Source organism: Nymphaea colorata, chromosome 2, assembly GCF_008831285.2.
Source record: "Nymphaea colorata isolate Beijing-Zhang1983 chromosome 2, ASM883128v2, whole genome shotgun sequence".
Taxonomy (NCBI): domain Eukaryota; kingdom Viridiplantae; phylum Streptophyta; class Magnoliopsida; order Nymphaeales; family Nymphaeaceae; genus Nymphaea; species Nymphaea colorata.
Window position 1 is genome coordinate 16,821,415 of NC_045139.1, and position 23,536 is coordinate 16,844,950.

Consider the following 23,536-nt stretch of genomic DNA (forward strand, 5'->3'; position numbering starts at 1 on the left):
ATTAAAGGTGACATCTACCGAATACTTACGTGATGGAACCAAATACGAATCTGAATTAAAAAAAAAAAATCCAAATCCACATCCCACAAAAAGTTTCCCCAAATCTTGACTTGGAACCTCCAAAATACAACCAAGAAGGTTTATACTCAATGGATTCGAGGTTCGAATCTCAAGGTCGCTGGTCATACTGAGCTGTATTATTTTTAAGGTTTATACTAAATGGATTCGAGGTTCGAATCTCAAGGTCACTGGTCATACTGAGCTGTATTATTTTTAAGATTTATACTCAATGGATTTGAGGTTCGAATCTCAAGGTCGCTGGTCATACCGAGCTGTATTATTTTTAAGGTTTATACTCAATGGAATCCAGGTTTGAATCTCAATGTCACTGTATTACTTTTCTGTGTTGTAAAGAGTGACAAAATATATATCATATTTGATGCATAAGGGCATGACCTTGCCATTTTTTCTTAGAGAAGAACACAAGGTTATGTTTCTTACTTAACCGTGTGTTTATAAAACTTAAAAAGATTAGGCATCAATGTGTAAATAAGCAAAAATTAGGCGCATTTTACTGTTAACCTGATTTTCATCACTTTTTTTCGTAAAGCATGACCGAAGTTGCAGACTACGCATATTATGTGCATGCATTCACATACACACGTACAGCGCAAACCACTTGCATGAATACATGCATATTAAAAATAAAATTCTTAAATTATGTTTTGGCCAAATTTTCAAGACAGGAAGGGCACTCATATGGAAAATTTTGATTTTAAAAAACATAAAATATAATATGAATAATTTCTGATACTTAATTATAATATAAGAATAATTTGTTACATCGCTAAATTGATGGATTTTCTTACTTTCTCATACTGAATTATAATAAATTATATATATATATATATATAATTAAATTGCAAATATAAAAGTCAACGTATTTTTTTCAAAAGTTTCAAGTACCTTTCAAATAAGACAAAGCCTTTTGATTAAGGATACTCATTTACGTCTCTCTTTTTCTCTTCCACCTCATCCTTTGAAATGTATTTTGAAATCTTTAAAATAAATCTACATCATATAGTTTCAACTTAATGTCCACAGTTGATCTCATTAAAACCAACAATCTCAACAGTTTTCACCAACCAAAGTTTGGTATGTGAGAGTACGGTAGCCACCTATTTTTTTCTAACACACACATGCACACACACACACACACACACACACACATATATATATATATATAAAAGAAATTAATTCAGCTGGCTAATGGATAACTTAAAAATTTAAACGGCTGCTAAAACTATCATACAAATTATTGCTAAAAACATCATAATAAGCCATGATTACCCTATGTACCATGATTATATAGGTGATTAACACAAATATAAGAAATATTTGATTCAATTAACAAACAAAATTATGTTAAGAAAATAATATAAATAAAAAAATGTGGGCAACTGCCTACACAAGCTCATACGTAGCTCTGCCACATGATATCTCGTAATAAGTAATGATTTTGACATAAAAACGCATTATCCTTAGCTTGAAAGTGGGGCAAGGCGGCACATGAACTATGTTAGCCCTGAGCTTAGCTTATTCGAACCCAGGCTGACATCCATAAGGACAAAGTAAGCTAGTCATTTCTCACAAGTATCGAGCTGACTTGACTTGGTTGAACATGATTTTTTTTTTTTTTTTTGAAGAGAAATTAATCATATGCATCTGATTTTTTTAAAGTTAGTTTGATTATTTTAACAAAGATTTTCATTTTCAAGTTCTACAATTCATATTCTTTTACATATTGAAAAGTCTTAGATTACTCATTTTTTAAGACTTTTACTTATAATATCATTTTTTTTTTGCAACATTACGTGTTATGATAGTATAATTTTCAAATTTGTACGTTTATGTGGGAGACATCGTGTGACACGATTTGTTTTTGGTATGTACTTTCGGTCAAAAATGTAAGCGGAAAAGAAAAGGGGGGAGGGGAAAAAAGAGTTTCCTGCGTAGACCCCCGTTTCGTTTTGCTTTGTGAAAAATTTGGGGGTTTTCCACCTCTTCTCATTCTCGGAGTCGAAGATGGTCTAGAACCAGCGTCCATCTCCCCCATCCACGCCTTCGGACTACTGTGACTGTCCTCTTCGATGGCGTCGGACTCTTTGATCAATCAGATTCATCACCTTTTCAACAGATTCAACGCTCTTTTGACGGCCAAGATTTCCGATCTAGTGCTCGTCTTGTCCAACCATAAGGTATTTTTGGTTGCTTCTCGGATTTTCGTCTTTGCCTGGAACTCAGACTTTGTTAACTTCTCGCCTTACCGTTTCACATCTTTTAGCTTGGAAATCTTGGCAAACTCAAGGATTTAGCTGATGGAACATGTGATCTGTGCCTTTAGTTGATATTTTATATATTTTTCCCATTTCGTTACTGTTGTTCTCTGTCAAAATGGTGAAATTGGATGCCAGTTGAATGGCATCAGATTTTCAGAATCTGGTTGTTATTATCTGATTTGCGTTCATGTATATTGTGTTAACAGCGAGATTTGTTGTTTAGGCGTTGATCCTTTTGTTTAGTGTGAAGAATCTTGCTCGGATAAGAAATACCCATGTGGCCATGTCAAACACGTCATATTCTGCCGAATGTGTTATGGTTGTACCTGGTTATGGAGCACCGTCGTCGCATATGTGGCTTCATTATCAGCATCTCATATGCATCCTTGGGATTTCAACCTTCCCCCCACTTCCTTTACCCCATCCTTCAAACCGAAGGCTGCTTCCATGGTGAAAAGGCAATGAGGCACAACAACCTCTCTTAGAAGTCGGAACCATTACTATCATTGTAAAAAATGAGTGGATTAAAACATTGTATAGTACATGAAAAACCGAAAAACCGAGTGTTACTTATTTTGATTGACCAGCTTGCAAATAGTCATTATGTCAAAGAGGCCACAACTGAGGTAAACTTTCAAACAGATTGGAGTGCCTTATGGCATATGTAGATTATGCCTTTTCAGGGCGTTGCTTGATCGAAGGTCCATCACACATAAAGGTTCACAGGGCTGGACAAGAAATTGTCCAGCTGTTTGTAGTGGGAATAGAGAAAATCTTCCGTTAAACTGTGAACAGCTACGAGCAATGCAGAAAATGCTGGGCATGTTATAGTTAGACTTCTTCTGCAACTTGGAGAACAGTTATCAGCAATTTACCTTCAGGGAAGAGTACACCCATTAACACTGACGTATCTGGAAGAATATGTGAAGGAAAACCTACACGAGAAACCTGATTTAAGTTGGTAATCCAATTCAAGGTTGTTCCTTTTTCTTTTTTTGAAGTATTTTGAAGTGGCAATAACGTCCATAGTGAATTCTTGCTTTTGTCCTTAGTGATAGATATAGGCAGACAGAATAGTATAGAAGCTAGCTGTGAGGTGAATATGTTTAATACGATGGGTGCGGCGAAAGGGATTTCAACATCAAAATGTGGTCAAGTTGCAGTAGGTGAATACAGGCGCTCTAGGCTAGGCACATGGCTCTTGGAACATGAAAGCTATGGAGGGCAACTGTGTTTGTGTCTGTGCCTTTTGTTATTCAAATCTGGACGTAGAGACGTAAAGTCAGAATCTCCAAAATGTAGTAACAGGAACTAGAATCCTATAGATTGGATTTTATGACCTGGAAAAGCCTAAGAGTGTTGGATTTTTAAGCCTTATAAAATAAAATCTACAGATTGAATTTTTAGTTTTTTTTTTTTTTCTGAACCATAGACTTAATTCATCCATACAGTTGGATTTGTGAAAAGCCACCAAAATATGGTACAAATGGCTTGACAACCATTGGGCTGCTAGATCTTTGGACGCCCAAATCTAATTCCTCTGTGTATATTGTATGTATACCCAAAAATATGAGGACTAGGAGTACTATCATAAATTGTTGAATGTGATTTGATCATTCGTTTCAAGATGTTAGTTTACTTTTCAAGAAGGTGGACAATATATACGGTTTTGTTTTAAAAAAACTGTCTTTACATGTGGTCTACTGAGAGTTGTCCGATCAAGTTACTCAAAAACTTCATATGTAACATGCTTAGTCCTCATAGTTTCTAGTGCACATATTCCAGCTTATCTCATAACATGTAACGACACAGATATGATCTCTTCATGTTTGAAAATGTAGAATGTACACAAAAAATCATCATTTGAGGATATCTAAAAAGGACTTCATAAGACAAAAATCATGTCATTTGTTTCAAACTCTCATAAAATCGTATGTGTACAATAAACAAGTTGAGTATGTTGATACCTATGCTGTCTGACGTACATTACACTTATGTGTTTAGTTTTACACAAAAACATTCAAGAACATAATTTATGGAAAAGATGGTTGGACCAGCCTTATATTGTAGGTAATTAGGTCTTTATAATTTTACGAGCTCACATTTCTTTCTTTTTTTTTGTTGGGGATAGCTTGAATAAAAGTTTGATTGTGTCATGTTCTTATCCTACTGATACATTTTTTCCTTCTTGCAATGGATGCATATTTTTCTCATGCTTATTTTATGCTTCTGATTCTATGCTAGCTTTCTGAAAGATCTTATGAACTCTCATTGTTCCATTTTCCTGTTATTTTCCTTATATGTTAGAATGTTCCAATCTTTTCAGAGTGCTGGTTCAATTGGTGCTCTTGCGGGACTTGCTATAGCTATAGTTTTCACATGGAAGTTCTTGAAAACCCCTGATAGACACCGGAGAAGGCAACAGAAACGAAGGGGTTCTTCGTCAAATATTGGTGCTGAGAATCCAGCACATAATGTTGCACCTAGTTCTGAAGAGAGTCATCTCTTGAATGCAATGGGTCACACAGAAATTGAAGAATTTCATCCTCCCATGAAGGTAATGTTTGGTTTAATGTTAGCAGTGTTTCTATTTGGTACATCAACTGATGCCTACATATCACCCTTTTTCTTTTCTTTAGCAGCTGAGCCTGGGTCAAATTGTAAGGAAGAAATTAAATGGTGGTAAAAAGGTAACAATACACTTCTGTTCTTCAAGTTTAGTGAAAGAAACCATTGGTGCTCTCTAGAATTTTGGGAGCCAGGAAGCTTTTTGCAGTCAGTTATATTTTTCCCATCTCAAATATTTTAGTAATACATAACAACTATTTTATTAACTCTAAAAATTATGTTATTTTGTTGCTTTTGAACATATAAATGGCTAGATTGGAGTGCAATATTATGGCAACCTTTCTTGATATGCACGACGTTATTAGCTATGGACCTGTGTTGCTACAACTTTTTTCTGAAACAAATTGAAGTTTAGTGCTACATCTTGGGAATTATAGTCAGAGAATCCAATTACCCAAGAGATAACTATTGTAATGATGCTCTAAATGCTGTCACATGGGTTGACATTATTAGCTGTGGACCTGTGTTGCTACAACTTTTTTCTGCAACAAATTGAAGTTTAGTGCTGCATCATGGGAATTATAGTCAGAGAACCCAATTACCGAAGAGATATTATTGTGATGATGCTCTAAATGCTGTCACATGGGTTGCTTCTAAAAGGCAATTTTCCCATGTTGCAATCACGTTTGCATTTTGTGTATCCCTATATCAACATCTGCCATAAGGAGAGGAAGGATTCAAGTTGTCATCCCCCATCATCAAGCTTTTGTTAAAGAAGGGTAACGTAATATTTGAGCTACTAAGCATGCATACGTAGGATAAGGTAAACTGACCTTTCTCCTTCGTTGCCCAAAAGCTGAGAAGCATATTACTTAATTCTGTGCCCAAAAGCTGAGAAGCATATTACTTAATTTTGTGGCCATTTACCACCCATGCAGCTCCTCTCAGGGATTTTAATTTGTAGAGACCTCAGACTGTGTCCCCATCCATTATTACTGTCGACTGTTGCAAGCTGGCAGGCTGGATGTTGGTTGCAAGAATTTAGAAATCCTCTCTCAATGCCCCTATCCATCACTTGTTATGTTGCCCTAGGAATTATTTGTCATTCACTTAATTTCAGCAACTAACTACTTTTATGCATTAGATTATCAGACATATCTTGTTGAGTTTCAGTTAGTTATTTAGTATGCATGTGCACATTTCAGCAAATTCCCACTGGGTAACTTGCCTTTATTATTCCATTACAACTGTGGCCAATGTGGTGCAGTGCTTAGGGAGCAACCCGGCTGGTTTTGTTTTTAGTGCCATCGCCTGCAGTTAGTCATGCTATAGAATGATATACATGCAATTTTCTTTTTAACTTCAGATATGTCTGCTTTTTCATTTTAGCATAACTTTTCTGTGTTTTAGGTCCTTTGATTTATCTCTTATCTGTCTATCTATCTTTTGATGCAGATGACGTGTCAGCTGCTTGGTGTCATCCTCGAAGAGCGTACACCAGAAGAGCTGCAGGTTAGCAGATGAAACTTTTCACCTTTTAAGAATATATGAATAAATAACTCTTATTTTTCCTTGTTTTCTATTGCAGAAGCATGCAACAGTGAGACCATCAGTGGTGGAAGTTCTGTTGGCAATTGCTAAGTATTGTGATCTTTACCTCATGGAAAGGATCCTTGATGATGAGAGTTCGGTATGTGTCATTTTCATCCTTCTTCGATCTATATATTTCTTCTGACCTATGTCACCGCGGTACCGGTACGGGTGCTGGTACGGGTACGGGTACGGCGTTTTTGTTAATCTTGGTACGCTGTACGGCAAAAATATTATTTTTTTAATTAAAAAAATTATAAATTTTGAGTAAAACAAATCATAATATTATCACATCAATAACACAAAATTCTTCCCTACATCCAATCTCATCTCATAAAGAAACATTCAAAAAAAAAAAATCAAAGATGAGGTGTATCGGTGGGAGCGGCAAAGATTAAGTCCTCGACCTTAAGACATCAACGATGAAGATGCCCCCTTGATCCAATCCCACCCGTTCATCCTCTTCCATTCCCAATTCCCGTCCCTTGAGACTAAGCACCAGATCGCAACTCCACCCAACGCAGCTGCCCTGTCTCCCTCTTCCTCCCCACCTTCCTTCCTCCTCTCCCAACCACGCAGCTGCCCTGTCTCCCTCTTCCTCCCCACCTTCCTTCCTCCTCTCCTAAACACGCAGCTGCCTTGTCTCCCTCTTCCTCCCCACCTTTCTTCCTCCTCTCCCAACCACGCAGCCCTCTTCCTCCCCACCTTCCTTCCTCCTCTCCCAAAACAGCCGCCGGAAAACCGTTGCCGTCAACCGGTCGTCCGTCGCCGGTCACTGTCTGCCGCTGCCGCTGCCCGACAAATGAGAACCTCCCAGCAGCCGCCGTTGGAACGCTCGAGAGGTGGAGAGGGAGAACGGAGAAGACGATGCAATCGCTGCGTTTTTTTCATTATGATATGGTTTGGATCTGGTTTCGACCCGAAACCAGATCCAAACGTACCACCGCGTACCGACGTACCGGTACTGCCGCACCGGCGAACCGGTACCGGTACGCAAGCCAACCTGGCATACCGCGGTGACATAGCTTCTGACATTTAACTTACAACCTTGAAATTCTACTTTCTCATTGTCCATGCTCTTCCTTTTTCCTTGTTTTACATCTAATCTTTTAAACTACTTGGTGGATATTAGTCGTTTCAAGGTGAACATGCCTGTAAATGTTTCTGGTAGAGGACATATTCAAGTTATCTCCTTTGCTTCCTAGGCAACTCTTAGAAAGTGGATCTACCTTTTGAAGAGGTTGTCCCACTGGCTAGTTCTTAAATTTGCATACTTCTTTTGGATGGATATGCAGAATGAAATCACCAGCTTGCACATTTCCTCAAAAGCGTGGAAAAATCATCAAAATTTTATTTCTTTTTCTACATGGTTTGGCCAATTTGCCAAGTTGGTTTCAACTTCAAATTTGGCTGTAGCTTGGTTGAGGTGTTTGCGAGTACATATCTTTTCTTCCAATTTTCCTTTTCTATCTTGTCTTGGATATGCTTTTTTTTTTTGTGCTTGATGTTTCTCTCTCTTTTTTTTTTCAGTCTATTTATTTATTAATTTAGTATAAAATGCGAATTCATGACTGTACTAGCTTGTTGTTCTGCTTGTTTAGTTTTTTAATTTAGAGGGTACTTGATGACCTTGTATGCGACATGTTTGGGTCCTGGGTCCTGGGTCCTAGACTCCTGGGTTTCAGACACATGATCCTTTGTTTGCAAGTCAGATTCATGGATTCGGAGATAATGGGATCTTAAATCCATGGTTCTGAAGTCTGCAATTTGCTAGAACCATGGATTTAAGGCGGGCTTCATATTAGATCAGACCCTCGATCCTAAGTTTTTATTTTTACTTGTCGCTAGTTTTATATACTTCAAACATTGGAGAGCTTCTAGCTGTTAAATATATTTCTATTTTCGGTTGTAACTTGTAAGTTGTAACTTTCTGGCATCTTTATCTTACATGATATAATTGGTGCTGTCATTCATTCATGGACTGTTAAAATACAATCTGTTTTAGAAGGCAGTTTTGCTTTGTTTTAATGTATGACTTACCAAAGGTTCATCTGGAAATTCAATTGATTTGGCTGGTTCATGGATTATATTGTCGTTGCGTAGTTCTCTTGATTTGCTGATTTATTGTGGCGTTTACATCAAACTGTTTTCTTCACAGGAAATAGTTCTTTCAGCTTTGGAAACTGCAGGCCTTTTCACAACTGGCGGACTGAACAAGGACAAGGTAAATTTGGCACAAGGTGTTTTAGAAGATTGTGTCTACTTACATGTCATGCAAATTTGGGTGTTAGAATCCTGGTGATTTAAGGACTTTAACACAATAAAATTATCCTAGGTGTTTGTGATTACGTATCTAGCCTTTGTTATCTGCGCAATTTCCAGATTTTGCGTTTAAGTCTCGAACAGGGCAAACTATTTCAAGGGCTACCCTGGTCCAGAGTGAGAGCAACAAGAGACAGAAACAGGCACCTGGCATTTAGACTGGGCCACCAAGGACATTGTCTGCGTGGCATGGCAGCATGTCATGATTCTAGTGGTTTAATGGCTTAACCTTGTACGCTAATCACCCTAGGGCTTTTTTACATTATTAAGTACCTAATTCGAAATGTCTTACTCGGTTGAACAGTTGAATCCACTTTAGCCATGTCATGTTCTTCGAAGTCCACATAAGTTATTAATTATTTAAAGCTGCTTGTTGCAGTTATACTTAACTTTAATTTCAAAGCTTATGTAGCCATGCTTCGGTTTTATCTTTTTTGAGCTGGGTTCCTTGAAGAGTCAAAATGTTGATGTTGGAAAATTTTAAGTTACACACTGCACCTGTGCACAGTTATTTGCCTTGTCAACGACCTAACAATCAAAATACAAACAGAAGAACCTGGTACAATGGCTAATTTTGTTAGTTTCAGAAGTAACAGAAAAGAAAAGGGCACCTGGGCTGGCAGCTTTTAGTGAAATTGATGATCAACATTGGATATATTTGCAGGTTTTGTTTTGTAGCACAGAAAATGGTAGAACATCCTTTGTTAGACAGCTTGAGCCAGATTGGCATGTTGATTCAAGTTCAGAGATAGTCTCTCAGCTTGCTGTAAGATTCTGGTGCTCTTTCGTCATATAAGTTTCCTATTTCCCTGTATTCGTTAGCTGTATTAACAACGATCCTCTCTACTGGAGAACCACCAGCGGTTCTATCAAAATTGAATGGTGCTCAAATGGAGGTGCTGAAGCTAGCACACCACGTCAACCTCAATTTTTGTGCATCATCCGATTTTGATCTTTACCAGCAGAATTTACCTTCGTTATAGAAGGATCCTTTTCCTTTCTATTTTTCTGTCTTTCAATTGAAATCTTACCAACTGTTTTTTGGCTGCTGTGGCTGCACCAGCGATTCATAAGGAACCAACTTCATGTTTCCCCGGCTGGATCAAGCTACATGGCGCCAAACATTTTCAGCTCAATTAGTTTAGAGCAGTATTTCTCAATCATGGACCAAAATTGAGTAGTTTGTGACTGGATAATTTTGTATTAGCCATGTAATCCTTGAGTTGACTTTGAGGCCCATGTTCATATGTATGCACTTGGATGTGGACTCTTGTACTCCCATGTAAGCTAGAGAAAGCTCATCTGTAAAATAGTGTGCAAATTCGTTGGTCCTTTTACCTTCAACTCTGGATTTACCTAATGCTAGATCCTGAGCAGCCCGGTCATTTACTTCTTTCTTGTCAAGGACTAACCAAGACATCCTTCATGTGGTAACTACGATTCTTAGTGAAAGTCACTGCCCTGTAACTAAAATAAGGTTTTCCATGCACGCATCAGTTTAGTTTGCCTTATATACAAATACCTTCTGCTTTTCCTTGGGACTACATCTTGTACGATCAGCTGTGGTTCAGGTCCTATATATGTTTTTTTCTTTAGATATTAAAAGAAATTTGTCTTTGCCGTCTTATTGAATAAGGGAGAAGTGCTGGCTGAATCCGTCAGTGCAAGCAATTCAAGTTGGAGTATCGGCCGATATTTGAGGTGACCGGTTCTACTGGCCATTGTCTTCAGTATGCCTATGTTTTTGTTTTTTTTGGGTGAATAGGGCTGTTGTTTTTAGTGCGTCTGGGCCTGAATTAGTAACTTCAAAATATTTTTTTGCTTAAACATTAAAAAAAAATTGTTGTTTTATTAAATCAGAGGCTGATACTGAGTCACCCAACTCGGCCGATACAGCCAGCATATCAGCTGATACCTTGAGCGAACTTCCTTGGTCCCTTCATCGCTTCGACGGGACGATGAGACGCCAATATTATTGACTACTGTCACCTGCACGTGTTTGTGGTAAAGGACCAACGCAAGCTTGTTTGGGTTTTACTGACAGCGTTGATACGGGTTTTACTGACGGCCTTTAAGCTTACCGATCTTTTTTTTTTTTTCCTTCCTTGAAAAAGGTTCCAGACAGAATGTTTCATCACAATTATAGGAGAGATGAAGTCTCTCTGTTTCCTTTTGCTTTATAAGGATCCAAAACTGAGTTTGCATATACTGATGAGATAAGCAGCCGTCGGGTCTGTTGCCTGCCTAATCAGCTGTGCTATGACCTCTCGATTGAGTTTTTTCTTGAAGAGTAATCTTAATGATTCTTCTCCATCGGGCATTCATGCTGCAATGAGGCTGTTATGTGTGTTGAACTAGTAGCATATAGATGTGTGCGATAGTTGCATATTCTAATTCGAATAGTCAGACCATATCTGAATCTGATCCAGTATTCGACTTTGATGTCAGATTTGGAATACGGCAACCGATCTTTATTCTGACCAACTCATTTCTGGTCTACAATCAGGCTATTCTACAGATGTAAATGCAGTATCGAAGAAGCATACTCTACATGGATGTCCGACCGGTGTTCTCGTCCGCAGTTTCGAATAAAGATCTAAGTTCTTGAAAAAAAATCATGGGAACGTAACCGAGATACAAATTAACGAAGGCATCTTGAAATATAAATAATCTGCAATATGAAAATCAAAACATGTTCCAACAACTTTTACCTATCTTTGCTACACAACCAAAAGCCGAGCGTATATTTAAAAACTTTCATCCAGTTTATATGTAAAATACGAAAAACATGCACAATTTTTTTTCTTCCGTTTGACCATTTTTGTTACATGTAACCTAAGCTGTTAAATGAAAAAAACAAGAATCGTTCTCTCGTCTATATGATTTTTACATGGAAAATTGTTAATAACTTGTCAATCTGTGTTTTGTACTAAAATACGATACTTTCAGAAGTTTGGCAAGGATATTAATAATATCGCGGACTGGACCTGCTTTGGTGATTGACATTGGCAATTCTCGTATCGCATCCGAAAGTACCGCCATTTGTTCTGCGGAATTATGACATTTTTTACTTTCTCTCGTTGATGGCGCTTGGCGCGCCCCTGCTCGTGTTCCTCCGCGTTCGAGTGTATAAAATCAGAAGTGCACGTGTCTTGCGCCTAAGAATTCAATAACGCCGTTGATGCCTTACTGAACATCCACAGATGCATGTCGTCGGGTGAAATTAGATAGCTTCTTGTTCTTTTGAGGAATGAATCCTTTCTTTTGAGTGCTTTAATTTCATGAGCTTTTCTGTAATGCTGTAATAATGGATTGCGGTGGCTCAAACTGGTGCTTGCTCCTTTTGGGCTAGAGTCGTTTTGGGTACTCGACAGGAAAGAGAGCAGTCTACTGAAATCAACTTGTTTTAGGTTGGAAGAACGATAGTTGTTCTCGTATTTGAAATTTGTATGCTTGTTCTAAAGGATTGCTTGTTGATTCCTTTTGATTGTTCAATTTTTATTGGTGTTCATGCACAGAAAGTTCATCTTTCGAGATTCTTTGATATGTTCGATTGAAATTTCTTTTGCCTCTTGTTTAGTATATGCATGTGGCTTGTTTTGATAAAAACTACTTTTATATGTGTGATTGAGAACGAAAAAATTAAGACCGCTCCTTTTGCGTCTTTCTTGGCAAACTGTAGGCTTCTGTTCAATGCCCTCTTTCCTAAAGTTGTCCAATTTCATTATCGAAATCAAGAGGCTTGAATTTCGTGGCATTTAGACAGATTATGTTGTTCAGTATAACGCTGGAGAAATTTATTGATTATTTTGAAGGCTCAATTCCATAATTGAGAATGCTTTACGTATGTACTCCATTCCCCAATGTTACTTGAAAATAGCTGGACCAAGTTATTCTCAGGTTGGAAAACATTGACCATGCTGTTTGCACATGATCACTTCTCACTAAAAGGTAAACAAATTGAAATAGAAGGCAGGTTCTTAGGTGTTCAACTGTTATGAATCAGGTTTTGGATGTCGTATCAAGCTCATAGATGTTTTGGACTTTCTGTCACCAAGATCCATTGAAAATTTGATGCTTAATGAGGCTTAAAGAAACCCTATTCAGGGATCCACTGGAGGGGTCATTCTGAGGCTTATCTAGGAACTTGTTTGAACTCTGATCCAGTTTTGAAAGACTATGAAAGTTGAAATAGTTTGGTTAAAAATAGTTGGGGTAGTAAATCTGTGTGCATATGAAATATGATTTACAAATATAATTGTCTTGTGAAACTAGTGTTTCATGAACTAGTACTTTTCTCTTGTACCTAAACCTTGTCGCAGAGAAAGTTTTCTCTTTAGTCAAAAAGCTAATTCTGGTTGAACCTTAAGTACACACCTGTGATTTTATTAATGTCTTTGAGTTTTCAAGTGCTTTATTTGTAACCAACATTCACCAACTATTAGCCACATATATGAGTATTACTATAATTAAATGCTACCAACAGTAAATGAATTGGTTGGTACATCATATTTCACATGCATAATTTTGCATTTATCATGCAAACTTATTAAGCCATCTACTTCTGCTCAATTATTTAGACTTCTAGGGCTATCTGAATGAGAAAATATTTGTCGCATGAAAGCTTTCAAATATTGAAGGTATTACCTATTATGAAGTATTTTCTCTAGTTACGGTACAAACTTTTCTTTGTTGCATTAATAAATTAGCATGAAATAAAACTTGGGCTGATGGATGTGAAAATTTGTTTTTTTTGTTTTTCATAATGATTTGGAAACAATTATTTATATGAACCAACCAGAAGGACTTAATGAAAAGGATTGCAAGAACTATATCTGCAAAAGAAAAAGTCATCATATATAGCCTGGCAATCTTGGAGGCAGTGGTATAAAAGGTTGTAGACTTGCATTGTTGAACATGGCTATTTATGTAGGTAATATCTTTTTTTTTTGTGCTTATTATAAATGTGTTAATGACTACATAATTGTATTAGCACTTTATGTTGACGGATTGATTGTCAAGTTGTCAATTCTACGTGAATGATCTTGGTGCTGCAAAGAAGGAATTAAGAAATGACCAATATGTAAGAATGTGAAGAGAGAGGACTTCTAAATTTTGAAAAGGTCTTTCTGCAGCAACAGTTTATTATTTATTATATACAATGGTGTACATTGTCGTAATCACATATTTAATAAGTAAAAGTTGTAAAACATTCCATGATTTTAAGCTTTAATGAGAAAACTTGGCATTTCTCAAAAATATATAGTTATCCGTCATGATAGTGGTAGTAAACAAAAAGTATAGCAATAGTTGAAGCTCTGAAAAAAGCTGGATCTGGTTAGCAGATTTAGTAAGTGAACCTCGCATTTCTCAAGATTGTGAAGTCATATATTATGGTAACAAGTAACAACAATGGTATGGAGTAGGATCCAATTAAGGCATTGACAAAGCTGGGAAACTGTTAATTTGTCTCAGTAGGCTCCCATTTCTCATTACAAGGAGTACCATAATAGAAGTTCAAATACATAACTAGGGATTGTTGGGCAACTGGAATTGACATCGTAATTGTGAATTATGAGTGTCAGGTATGACTTACCAACCAATTCATTTATCGATGATAAGTAAACAAAAAAGTTTGAATTTATTATGGTAAAACATACGTGTGTGGATACTAGTTCGGAAATCTTGTCAATAACTAAGACTCTTGCAATCTCAAAGATATCAATGGAACCAGAGGAATTAGTCTGCCTGCTGGTTAAGTGAGCAAAAGCTTCTTGATCCCTTGGAGGATATAGGGCTTTGGCAGGGTGAGTTCAAAATATTTGAGCGATGAGAGTTTAGGTGGAACTGAAGATTATCTATGTCAACTGTCAAGTTCATCCTAATTATTGAATTCAAGTGCGATTGTTCCTTCTGTACTGATAATGCCTTGGGACACCTGCACAATTATATATCATTATAAAATCATATTGGTCCTCTTGTGAACATATGCTATAAAAGCTTGTTAATCATGTGTATATGCTTTAATTGTATTATTTTGCATTTGCTTTGCTATAATTGTTATAACCTTATATTCTTGTAAAAAGCTTAGTTATGTAGCATCATATTCACAAGGTGATGTCTAATTGCTTGTAGTATTTCTCACGATTTTTTTCTCTTTTAGCATGTAAATTAATTTAGTATACTATATCCTCTTCCATTTATTATTTTTTGATGCTTGGGATTTGGATTCATATACCTGATTGTTATAGGGTTATGAGAGTTTCTGTATATCTTTTATGGACTTCATTTTGATAAAGTTTTGGTAAATCCTATCAAAGTTTTTATTGTAAAGGAAGGAAAAGGTCCCACTGGTTACTTTCTTCTTTTTATTTATATCATGCCATCAATCTGCTCTTGTCACCCATGCAGATGAATCTGTACTTGTACTTGCCATTTGATTTCAGACTTGAGCAAGGCATAAAAACAACAGAAGCAAGACTACTGCTGAAGTTCATGTGACGTGTCTGTTGGAATGGTTTGGAAAATCAGGAGTGCTGCACAGGTTTCTTGTATCTGGAACACCCTGAATAGTAAGTCCTGAAAGGTCATCTTCAAGACGCACATGGATTCTGATGTTGAAGACATCAGAAATAAAGGTACCATGGAAAGGAAACGGTGTTTGCCTCCATGGATGCTGGGGATAACAGCTGCAGGCAAAGAAAAAACCTCTATGATAGCAGCTGGGGATGACATCAACGTATCTGTTGGTGATGAACAGCTCCAGCAAGTTGAGCAATCTGAGCATGTCTCAGGTGGCACAAAGAAAAATCTGGTATTACCTCCTGTCAAAGATGCAAATGGAAATACAGTCAAAAGAATAAGGAAATCGAGCAAGAGAATTATTGAAAATGAAAATGTAGTTCAGCAACATGAGGATGTGCATGAAAGAAAGAAGAAACGCGAGAGTGTGATCACAGGAGAAGAGAACAATGCTCAAAACTTGAAGAGGAGATCGAAGACATATGGTTGTAGCGGCTTAGATAGTTCTGCAAGGCTTCCTTCATCTCAAAGTTGTAGCAGTGACGTAGAGTTGTCTTTGGATGATCTGGTGACCATTGCTGAAGAGGTATACCAACAACTTGATTCAGAACTAGTTTATGAACTTTTAGAAAGCTTATAGATTCTTTTGTGTATTTGTATGCACACACACAGAGAGATGTGCATACGCAGGCAGCAAGAATTATGTTATATGTGTGCACATGAATGTGCATCTATGTATGTGTACTGTGTACATATGCCTTGTATGCATGTGTTTGTGCAGTTGAACCTTTTGGTGTAACTTCAGTCACATGCTTAATGGGGAAGCTAGGCAAGGATATCTTGGTGTCGCATCCTATCATATGCAGGTATGTGTCCTGCATAATTGGAAAAGATTAGTTGAACATGGACATCAGATGTGCAAGACTAAGCATTAGAATCAATAGAAAACTGTCTAGAGATTAGCCTGTGTAACTCATGTATAATAAAGCAAACTGAGGCATGAGAAGCTTGTGGAGAGGATAGGATATGGTGAAAAATCATGGAAAGGCAATAAATCTGATTAACCAAAAAAAGATCTATAAATATGGTTAGGATTACAGAAATGATGCTATGCTTGCCACATTCAGGATGTGGTATGGCATGTCCCTCATTCACTGTGGATATATTGCACAAAATCCAAAATTGTGAAGTAGCACTCAAAAGTTCTATTCCCCTATACCTCTACGAAGTAGTTCAGTAGACACTCATCTCTTGTAGTGTTCTATAGCTGTATTAGAAAATTACTACTTTTGTAGGTATACTAAGTCAACTTTCTGCAGTATGTCAGGGAGGAAGCTGAGAAGGATGGTGAGAAAGAGGCAGGAAATGGGCTTCCATCCAAAAGTTCATCAAGCCAATTGATCTCCAGACATGTGACGAAATCAGAGGCAGGTCACATTGGCATGGATTTTATTAAGAAAAGAAGCATAGTGAATGATGGTCTGCCAATAGAAAATATGCAATGTACTGCTCCAGTAATAACTGGCAACGCTGCTGAGGACATGTTAAATATTTTCTTGGGTCCTGCAGTTTGGAAGCCTCGGGAGCACAAGAAGCTAGAACTTGCGGAGTACATACTACAGAGCCATAAGCTCAGCGAAAATCTGAACAAGGGAACCGTTGAGGGTGAAGAGGCTCCTGTAATGAAAAAGAAGGGCAGTCTTAAAGAAAAGATAGCCATGTTTCTGGATTGATGATTGATGTCTTGCACAAAAAATGTCTAGAAAATTTTCTGTACGGTGATAGTTTGGTCTGTAACTATGATGCATTATGCATGTGCTGACTATAGTCAGTCATAGTTTTGGATGTTTCAAGAAAATGTGCAAGTCGAGTGCTAGTTGTGAAGAGCCTGCCAGATTTGCCAGTTAGTACTTATTTTTGTATTAAGATCTGGTTGAGGCAGTCGCTTTTGTTTTTCCTTTTATTGGCGGAGCAATGAATATATCATATTGTATTAGAAGGTAGGGAGGCATTTAGTTATCTTGTTTAAGAAACTAATGAATTAATGACTTTCATACCAGGGATTGTGTTTGAAACAAAGATTATTAGAACTGTAATTACTTCCCCCCACCCATTTGCCGTAAAAAACCCATTCAGTTATAACAGTAAGCAACAGTTATTGAGAGATACATGGTAAAACGGTTAGAATTTTGCCGTTTCTTCTTCAGGAGATCGTCTGCATTACCATGGTTCAAATTTCAGATGGTATGACTTGAAGTACTTTGTGCTAGTTAATACTGATTTTTCCCTTCACGAAACATGGCTGGAGTAAGATATACTGCAAATCAATTGGAAGAATGTTAACGCACGTATCACACCAACCTATTTTGCATCAGTCATCACTAGAATGTGATGCTTTAGTCTATCTGCGATTTACATCATTGCTGGCCTGGCAAGGGAAATATGGGACAATCGGTGTATGCTGGCGTACGTGCGCATGATTGTGCATATACTTGATCCACATCTCTCTTATTAATAATTTATGGTTCTGTTGGCAAGATCCTCCCGTGAAATATTCTTGCGTGAACCCCGTGAATGTTGGTGTAAGAAAGAACTTACTATTTGCTTTTGACAAAGTAATTGAAAAGCTTGTCTTGCCAGTCTTCTTTTGTTTCCCATTTATGATAGGCAGTTGAATACTCCTCTCTTTCTCTCGCTCTCTCTGGTTTGAACATCCTATATTCGTCTAACGGTAGGAGTAAAATGATGGCCAAGCCACTGTATGAGCAAATAATGGACCAGTTCACCATTATGACATTTTAGAGCTTAATTGGTGTAACATCTTACTCTCTCCCTCGCTCTGGTTTGGACATCCTTGTTCTGTTTACTATGGAGATACTACTATACGAGTAAAGTGATTGGCCAGCCACCTTTATGAACTTTCACATTTTAATTGCTGTAACATTTTTACTTGCATAAATTGATAGTCAAAGAAGAAACCTTGGCAGACCAATTTTACGACCAACTGTTTGCACGTCCCTTTGTGTTTGCTCTCTGAATTCCTGAAAAGTGAATTGCTTGTAAAGTGGAGGATCCTTACTGCTTCTGATCACCGACTCATAAGATGGGCACAGAAAGTAAGCTATAGAAAACCTTTCCTTCCTCTGATTTGTCATTACTTTGTGTTCAACACTCTTATATGCTCCATTGCTCCACGCCTGCAATTACATTTTGACAATTAAGTATTTATCAGTTGATGTTCATCTGAAGCTATATAGTTACCGTAATACTAATATATGCCACCACAATTTCATATTGAATCCTGTCAGATGCTGTTTTGACAATTAAGTATTTATCAGTTGATGTTCATCTGAAGCTATATAGTTACCGTAATACTAATATATGCCACCACAATTTCATATTGAATCCTGTCAGATGCTGCATTGCAGCATTAGGTCTGAGCTATGACGGTGAAAATTGTTGGTACGACTCCTCTTTTTTTTTTTTCTTTTGTGGCTAAATGTAGCACCGGTTGGTGGTGTCGGGGTGTGATGTACACCTACCACGGTCATCAACGTACATCCCAATAGTTTGGTAAACATACCCTTCTTTGTGGAACTGCATACAACAGTGCTACTTTATTCTAGAGAATATCATCACTAAGAATTGCGGGAACGATAACTGAAATGGTCACAACATCCATTTTTGCCTCTTTTTTGGTCTCAATAAAGTTGAAACGGGTGTCACTATCGACGGGAACATGACCATTTTCTCTGCTTTATACCCACTTCTGGATATACAGCAGTGCGTCTAAATTATTGGACGATATCTGTGCTTCTGCACACTATCGAGCATGTGCCTTCCTAGATAGGAGGATGACGGTGAATTTTGCATGTGTCTCAGCATGTGCGTTTATGCGTACCTATGCATGCCACACAGACGTTTCTCTAGAACAAACCTGAAAAAGGTCGCCAATGTTTACAATCAAAGCATCTGGGTTCGGTTTGACAGATATCCACTTGGAGTCCTTCATCAGCTGCAAACCCCCAACCTCATCTTGATGGAGGATGGTGAGGAAATCGCTATCTGTGTGAGGCATGAGTCCAAAGACTTTGGAAGAGACGGGGCACGGTGGGTACCGATTCAGACGAAGGAAACAAGTGTTCTCATTGCAATGTTCAGTGAAATACTGCTTGCTTTGGCCCAGATTCTCTGCTAGCTCTGCTGCTAAAGTCATAGCTAATTCTGACATTTCTGCTGCAAACTCTGCCATCACCATTCTGAACAGGAAAACAGGAAAAGGTTCATTATTAGTAGCCCTGAATGTCCTTCCTAGTTCTGCTTGGAAGTGTTCACGCAACCATATCTGTGTGTGCGTGTGTGCGTGTATGCGTGTGCGCGCGTGTGTCTGTGCATGCATTTTTACTTTCTAATCTATAAGCAAGTCCATCCAAATTCCTGTAGCTGCAGACTTGTGCTTGTGTGCCTTTGCTGACGCTGGAATGCTTATGTTTCTAGCAGTGTTTTCCCTGCTGAGATGGTAGAAAGTTTGAGAAATGATGTGCCCTAGGGCTGCCAGGTGGACCTCAGGTAACCCCAAAAAATGGTGGACCTTCCTCATTGTCTGCATCATGTGATTGAAAGTGTGAGACCACTTTCTACTTTTCACCTGAGCATGTTTCAGCACAGAATTGGTGGGGTACCATGCCTGACACTCCACTGCCTTCCGGTCTGAGGATCACGATGTCATCAATATGACTTTGAGGACTGGACAGTGTCTTCAGAAATTGTGGAATATGGAGAAGTGCTGTGTTCAATCACTATCGTTAGCGTGAGATCCCGGACGGTTTTGTGCCATCCCAAAGGTTGGCTCTTGAGAACTTGAAAACCTACTTATGTTTCACTATCGCATTATTCTCCTATTTATTTTTGAAGTTTGACAACAATATGCTTATGTTTTGGCAGTACTAGAAAAACATGCTTCAGTTGGACCTTTCCTGCCTTTTTCTGTGTAATGCAGTTAAGCAAGAGAAATCAAAACATTTCATCATAATTTGAGTGTGTTTTTGTAAAATGTTCATCTATTTTTTAACTAAACAAATCGCAGATATCCACTCTAAGAACTAATATGCGAAAAAGAAAATGGTAAACTCCGAGTATTTTCTTAATATTAATTCGATGTAATTCCAAAGAGAAAATGGCTTGTGTTGAAGGGAAGTTAACGCAAGAACGCGGATTAAGCTGTATATTTTTTGTCCTTTGAATCACCGTGACAGTACATCTACGCCACCTTATAGCAAGAGATGCAGCGGTTGAATACGCGGATCCTACTTGTGGTGCTTATTTAGAATGGTGCGATTACCAAAGTATAGACGGTGAAGGAGTGGTAACAACATGAGTTGATGAGTTCAAATAAGCAAGCTAGTGAAGAGAGAAAAAAAGGGAGATGTGCTAAAGGAGAACCATCCAAGAGGTGTGTAAGAAATTTCCATACCTCAACGACTGTAATTCCTCTCCGTAGCAGTTATTCTGTGGAACTTTCTGCAAAGAAATATGAAATGCTTCTGACCATGAAAACTGCTCCACAGAGGTTGCAGAAGGTGCTCCCCATCTATAAGAACCATTCAAGAGTTTCCCATCTGCTTTTCTCTCAAATGGTAGCTCAAAAATCTTAACTTGCTCCTCCCTCATTTTGCATAGAAGCTCATGACTTATCCCATGGTTCAAAACCTGAAAGAAGCCCCACTTGCTAGCTGCATCGACAATCTTCTTTCTGCATTTCATTTTTTCTTTCTTATCCTCGCCAAATAAGCCTCTCAGATCAATCAATGGCAGCTCACACTCCTTCGCGTTTTCTTCGCTGTCTACCAACTTCATAGAGATTTTACTGTATTGACAAATGAAAGGTGGATAAGAAAGTCTGTTCCCCAGAGAACCCATGTTTTGATTTTCTTCAACTGTTATTGTTCCATGGTCTCGTATATAAAGAGCTTTATGTGCCAGCAAGGACAAGGAAAGGAACATTAGTTTTGTTAGAGACTTGTCGAGTGTGGGAGGCAGAGGAACACTGAGTGAATGAGATGCAGCTCGTACCTGTGACAAGTGTCAAAAGAAGAGTGTTGATTGAGAAATCAGAAGCCAGAGAGATCAAAAAGACAGGAAGGAAAAGGTGAAAGTGTGCAGTGACGTTTCAGTCAAGAAAGATACACAGTTTGGAAATTGGTAGGGTTCCTTTTTGTGCTTTCGGAGTCGGAAATGGCTAAATAATTTGCTCGCTTTTGTGGGCAGTGTTGAATACACTGACTGCTCTTTTCTGGTAAGGGGACAGGGCATGGTCCCAAAATGACGAATCATATCACGTGGAGATCAGTAGAAATAAGCGAATAATAACACTGTATTTATTACCATATCATCATCTTTATCGGCAAGAAGAAGCTGCCACAAATTTCCCTCGTTTCTGGGCTGTAAAAATGGTCCAGTATCTGATCTGGGTTCAAGTCTGATTAATCAGATTTGATAAGAAATGTCTAAAGTAGACAAGAAATCGAATTCTGTTTAGCATTTTCATATGGATATTTGCATCAGATTACGTTTGACATTTGGATATCATTTTGCATTTGTACATGAGTCTAAATTTAACTGTCAGGTTTATAATTTACACCTTCACTTATTTGTTGGTCCTGAAATAATGCACTTGTACGCGATGAAGTCATCAGAGGAAACTAGCTGTCAGAATCTCATCTAGAATCTTAACATCAACATCATGGAGTCGGTTTACCCTTCCATGCATTATACTCCATGATACGATGAGGTTAATTAAATTCGACCCAGCGGCTTGCTCATGGTTGAAGAAACAAGAATTGTTTCAAACACAAGCTGAAGCCTTTTGCACTAGCGCAAAAAAGAAGTTTGTTATGTGCGAGTATAATTTGGTGAACACTTTTAGTGCTGTTTTCCATTTTGAATTCTCAAAGCATCAACTATTTGTGTTGTAAAAAGAGTGCACCAATATTCAAGTTCAAGTTGAAGCATAGCGAAAGCGTCATCCGGATGCACTGAAAGCAGGCCTGATTGAAGGATAGATGGCATTGGTTCTCTTCTTGATTTATACTCCTATCACCCTAGTATACTTTTCCAATTAGCATCCAATGTCTCCGTTAGGAATAAGAATCTCGAGAAACAAAAGAACAGAAATTCCAGTTCCGACTGAGTGTGAAAAGCAGAAAGGGGCCAAAGAAGCAAAAGGAATCTAACTTTTCCATTATGAATGTTATCATGTGACATTGCGAATTCGGAAAAGTATTATATATTGGCAACGTCGTGCGGCGGCTCATGTGCCATATAGTATTTATTCATAATGCCATGCCTTTTTTCTCCACCACTTCAGACAGCGAGTCAAAAAAAGTACAAATGTTGCGTGTTGAATCTAGAGGTATGGCTTCTCGTGTCATTGACCATAAACAGGCCTTGTGACTAATGCTGCTCTTCAAATGAATCGAACTCTCTCTCTGTGAGTACCCCCGCGTGAGAGAGAAAATAAAAGCCTTTTTTTTTACATACAACTTTCGACGGTGTTGAAAGACTCCGTGCTTACGTTATTAGCTAAGTGTCAAATCATCAAATTGTGCTCGATATTCAACAGAAAAGCAAATACCGTAAGAAGGCAAGACAGCTGCACCATCTATAAAAAGCTACCCAACATATTGCACTAGTGTCTGATCCTGCCATTTTCTATCAATGGAGAAGAGGAAAGTAGAAAAGCTTAATTTTAAGAGGCATAGTGCAAGACTGAAGAAACGCGACAAGGACAACGTCGGCATTAGCACCTGCCCAAACAGAAAAAGTTCCCCTCTATTCGCTTCTGGATCAATCTTAAATATATGTTAAAGCAATATTTCCCAAAGAAGTCAACTCGTCCACACTCATCATCATATAAATGCTACCAAAACATGGATAAATAAGAGAAAACACGGGGCACGCAAGACATCAACTTTGCAAAACAAGAGAAGCACTTCCGAGAGTAGAAATGGGGAGTTGGACCTAACAAAAAAACATGCAAAGATACATTTTGCGGTTCAATCTAATAGGTGGATGTCCACTAAGATGCGAACGAACTTTTACAAGCATAAATGGATGCTAAAGAAATTGTGCCACGATCTCAAGCTAAGAATTAAAGGGAAAGATTCCAGGAAAAAAAAAACTACCAAATCTTAACA

At 38.0% G+C, this 23,536-nt stretch overlaps 3 protein-coding genes across 8 annotated transcripts; 2 read left to right on the forward strand and 1 right to left on the reverse strand.

Annotated features, from left to right (window-relative positions):
* The first annotated feature begins 1,958 nt into the window (after window positions 1-1,958).
* LOC116249064 (peroxisome biogenesis protein 22-like) lies at window positions 1,959-10,163 on the forward strand. Of its 2 annotated transcripts, none has more exons than XM_031622180.2 (8): window positions 1,959-2,258; window positions 4,666-4,896; window positions 4,982-5,029; window positions 6,363-6,419; window positions 6,496-6,597; window positions 8,656-8,721; window positions 9,484-9,585; window positions 9,883-10,163. In XM_031622180.2, the coding sequence occupies exons 1-8, from the start codon at window positions 2,151-2,153 to the stop codon at window positions 9,994-9,996; spliced, it is 828 nt and encodes a 275-aa protein (XP_031478040.1). In that variant the 5' UTR covers window positions 1,959-2,150; the 3' UTR covers window positions 9,997-10,163. The 2 variants fall into 2 exon arrangements, with proteins under 2 accessions (XP_031478040.1, XP_031478039.1); XM_031622179.2 differs by having other exon boundaries at window positions 1,961-2,258; window positions 4,979-5,029.
* Window positions 10,164-11,818: 1,655 nt separating this feature from the next.
* LOC116247363 (uncharacterized) lies at window positions 11,819-17,340 on the forward strand. Of its 4 annotated transcripts, none has more exons than XM_031619523.2 (3): window positions 11,819-12,229; window positions 15,266-15,927; window positions 16,661-17,340. In XM_031619523.2, the coding sequence occupies exons 2-3, from the start codon at window positions 15,424-15,426 to the stop codon at window positions 17,072-17,074; spliced, it is 918 nt and encodes a 305-aa protein (XP_031475383.1). In that variant the 5' UTR covers window positions 11,819-12,229; window positions 15,266-15,423; the 3' UTR covers window positions 17,075-17,340. The 4 variants fall into 4 exon arrangements, with proteins under 4 accessions (XP_031475383.1, XP_031475385.1, XP_031475384.1 ...); XM_031619525.2 differs by having other exon boundaries at window positions 11,819-12,036; window positions 15,231-15,927; XM_031619524.2 differs by having other exon boundaries at window positions 11,819-12,036.
* A 138-nt stretch (window positions 17,341-17,478) lies between these two features.
* LOC116247362 (gibberellin 2-beta-dioxygenase 8-like) lies at window positions 17,479-21,492 on the reverse strand. 2 transcript variants are annotated; one of them, XM_031619521.2, is made up of 4 exons: window positions 21,414-21,492; window positions 20,815-21,310; window positions 19,279-19,600; window positions 17,479-18,538 (listed from the first exon to the last, which is right to left on the reverse strand). In XM_031619521.2, the coding sequence occupies exons 2-4, from the start codon at window positions 21,258-21,260 to the stop codon at window positions 18,308-18,310; spliced, it is 999 nt and encodes a 332-aa protein (XP_031475381.1). In that variant the 5' UTR covers window positions 21,261-21,310; window positions 21,414-21,492; the 3' UTR covers window positions 17,479-18,307. The 2 variants fall into 2 exon arrangements, with proteins under 2 accessions (XP_031475381.1, XP_031475380.1); XM_031619520.2 differs by having other exon boundaries at window positions 20,815-21,448.
* Between the last annotated feature and the right edge of the window lie 2,044 nt (window positions 21,493-23,536).

What these genes read in the sequence shown, in the direction of transcription:
- LOC116249064 (XM_031622179.2), top strand. Translation starts at nt 2,151, where the DNA reads ATGGCGTCGGACTCTTTGATCAATCAGATTCATCACCTTTTCAACAGA. An exon ending in TCGTCTTGTCCAACCATAAG is followed by an intron (nt 2,259 to 4,665) that starts GTATTTTTGGTT and finishes CAATCTTTTCAG; the next exon opens with AGTGCTGGTTCAATTGGTGC. An exon ending in AGATAGTCTCTCAGCTTGCT is followed by an intron (nt 9,586 to 9,882) that starts GTAAGATTCTGG and finishes TGGCTGCACCAG; the next exon opens with CGATTCATAAGGAACCAACT.
- LOC116247363 (XM_031619522.2), top strand. Translation starts at nt 15,424, where the DNA reads ATGGATTCTGATGTTGAAGACATCAGAAATAAAGGTACCATGGAAAGG. An exon ending in TGGTGACCATTGCTGAAGAG is followed by an intron (nt 15,928 to 16,660) that starts GTATACCAACAA and finishes AACTTTCTGCAG; the next exon opens with TATGTCAGGGAGGAAGCTGA.
- LOC116247362 (XM_031619520.2), bottom strand. Translation starts at nt 21,344, where the DNA reads ATGTTCCTTTCCTTGTCCTTGCTGGCACATAAAGCTCTTTATATACGA. An exon ending in GAGGAATTACAGTCGTTGAG is followed by an intron (nt 19,601 to 20,814) that starts GTATGGAAATTT and finishes TTTCCTGTTCAG; the next exon opens with AATGGTGATGGCAGAGTTTG. An exon ending in ACATTGGCGACCTTTTTCAG is followed by an intron (nt 18,539 to 19,278) that starts GTTTGTTCTAGA and finishes ATGTAATTGCAG; the next exon opens with GCGTGGAGCAATGGAGCATA.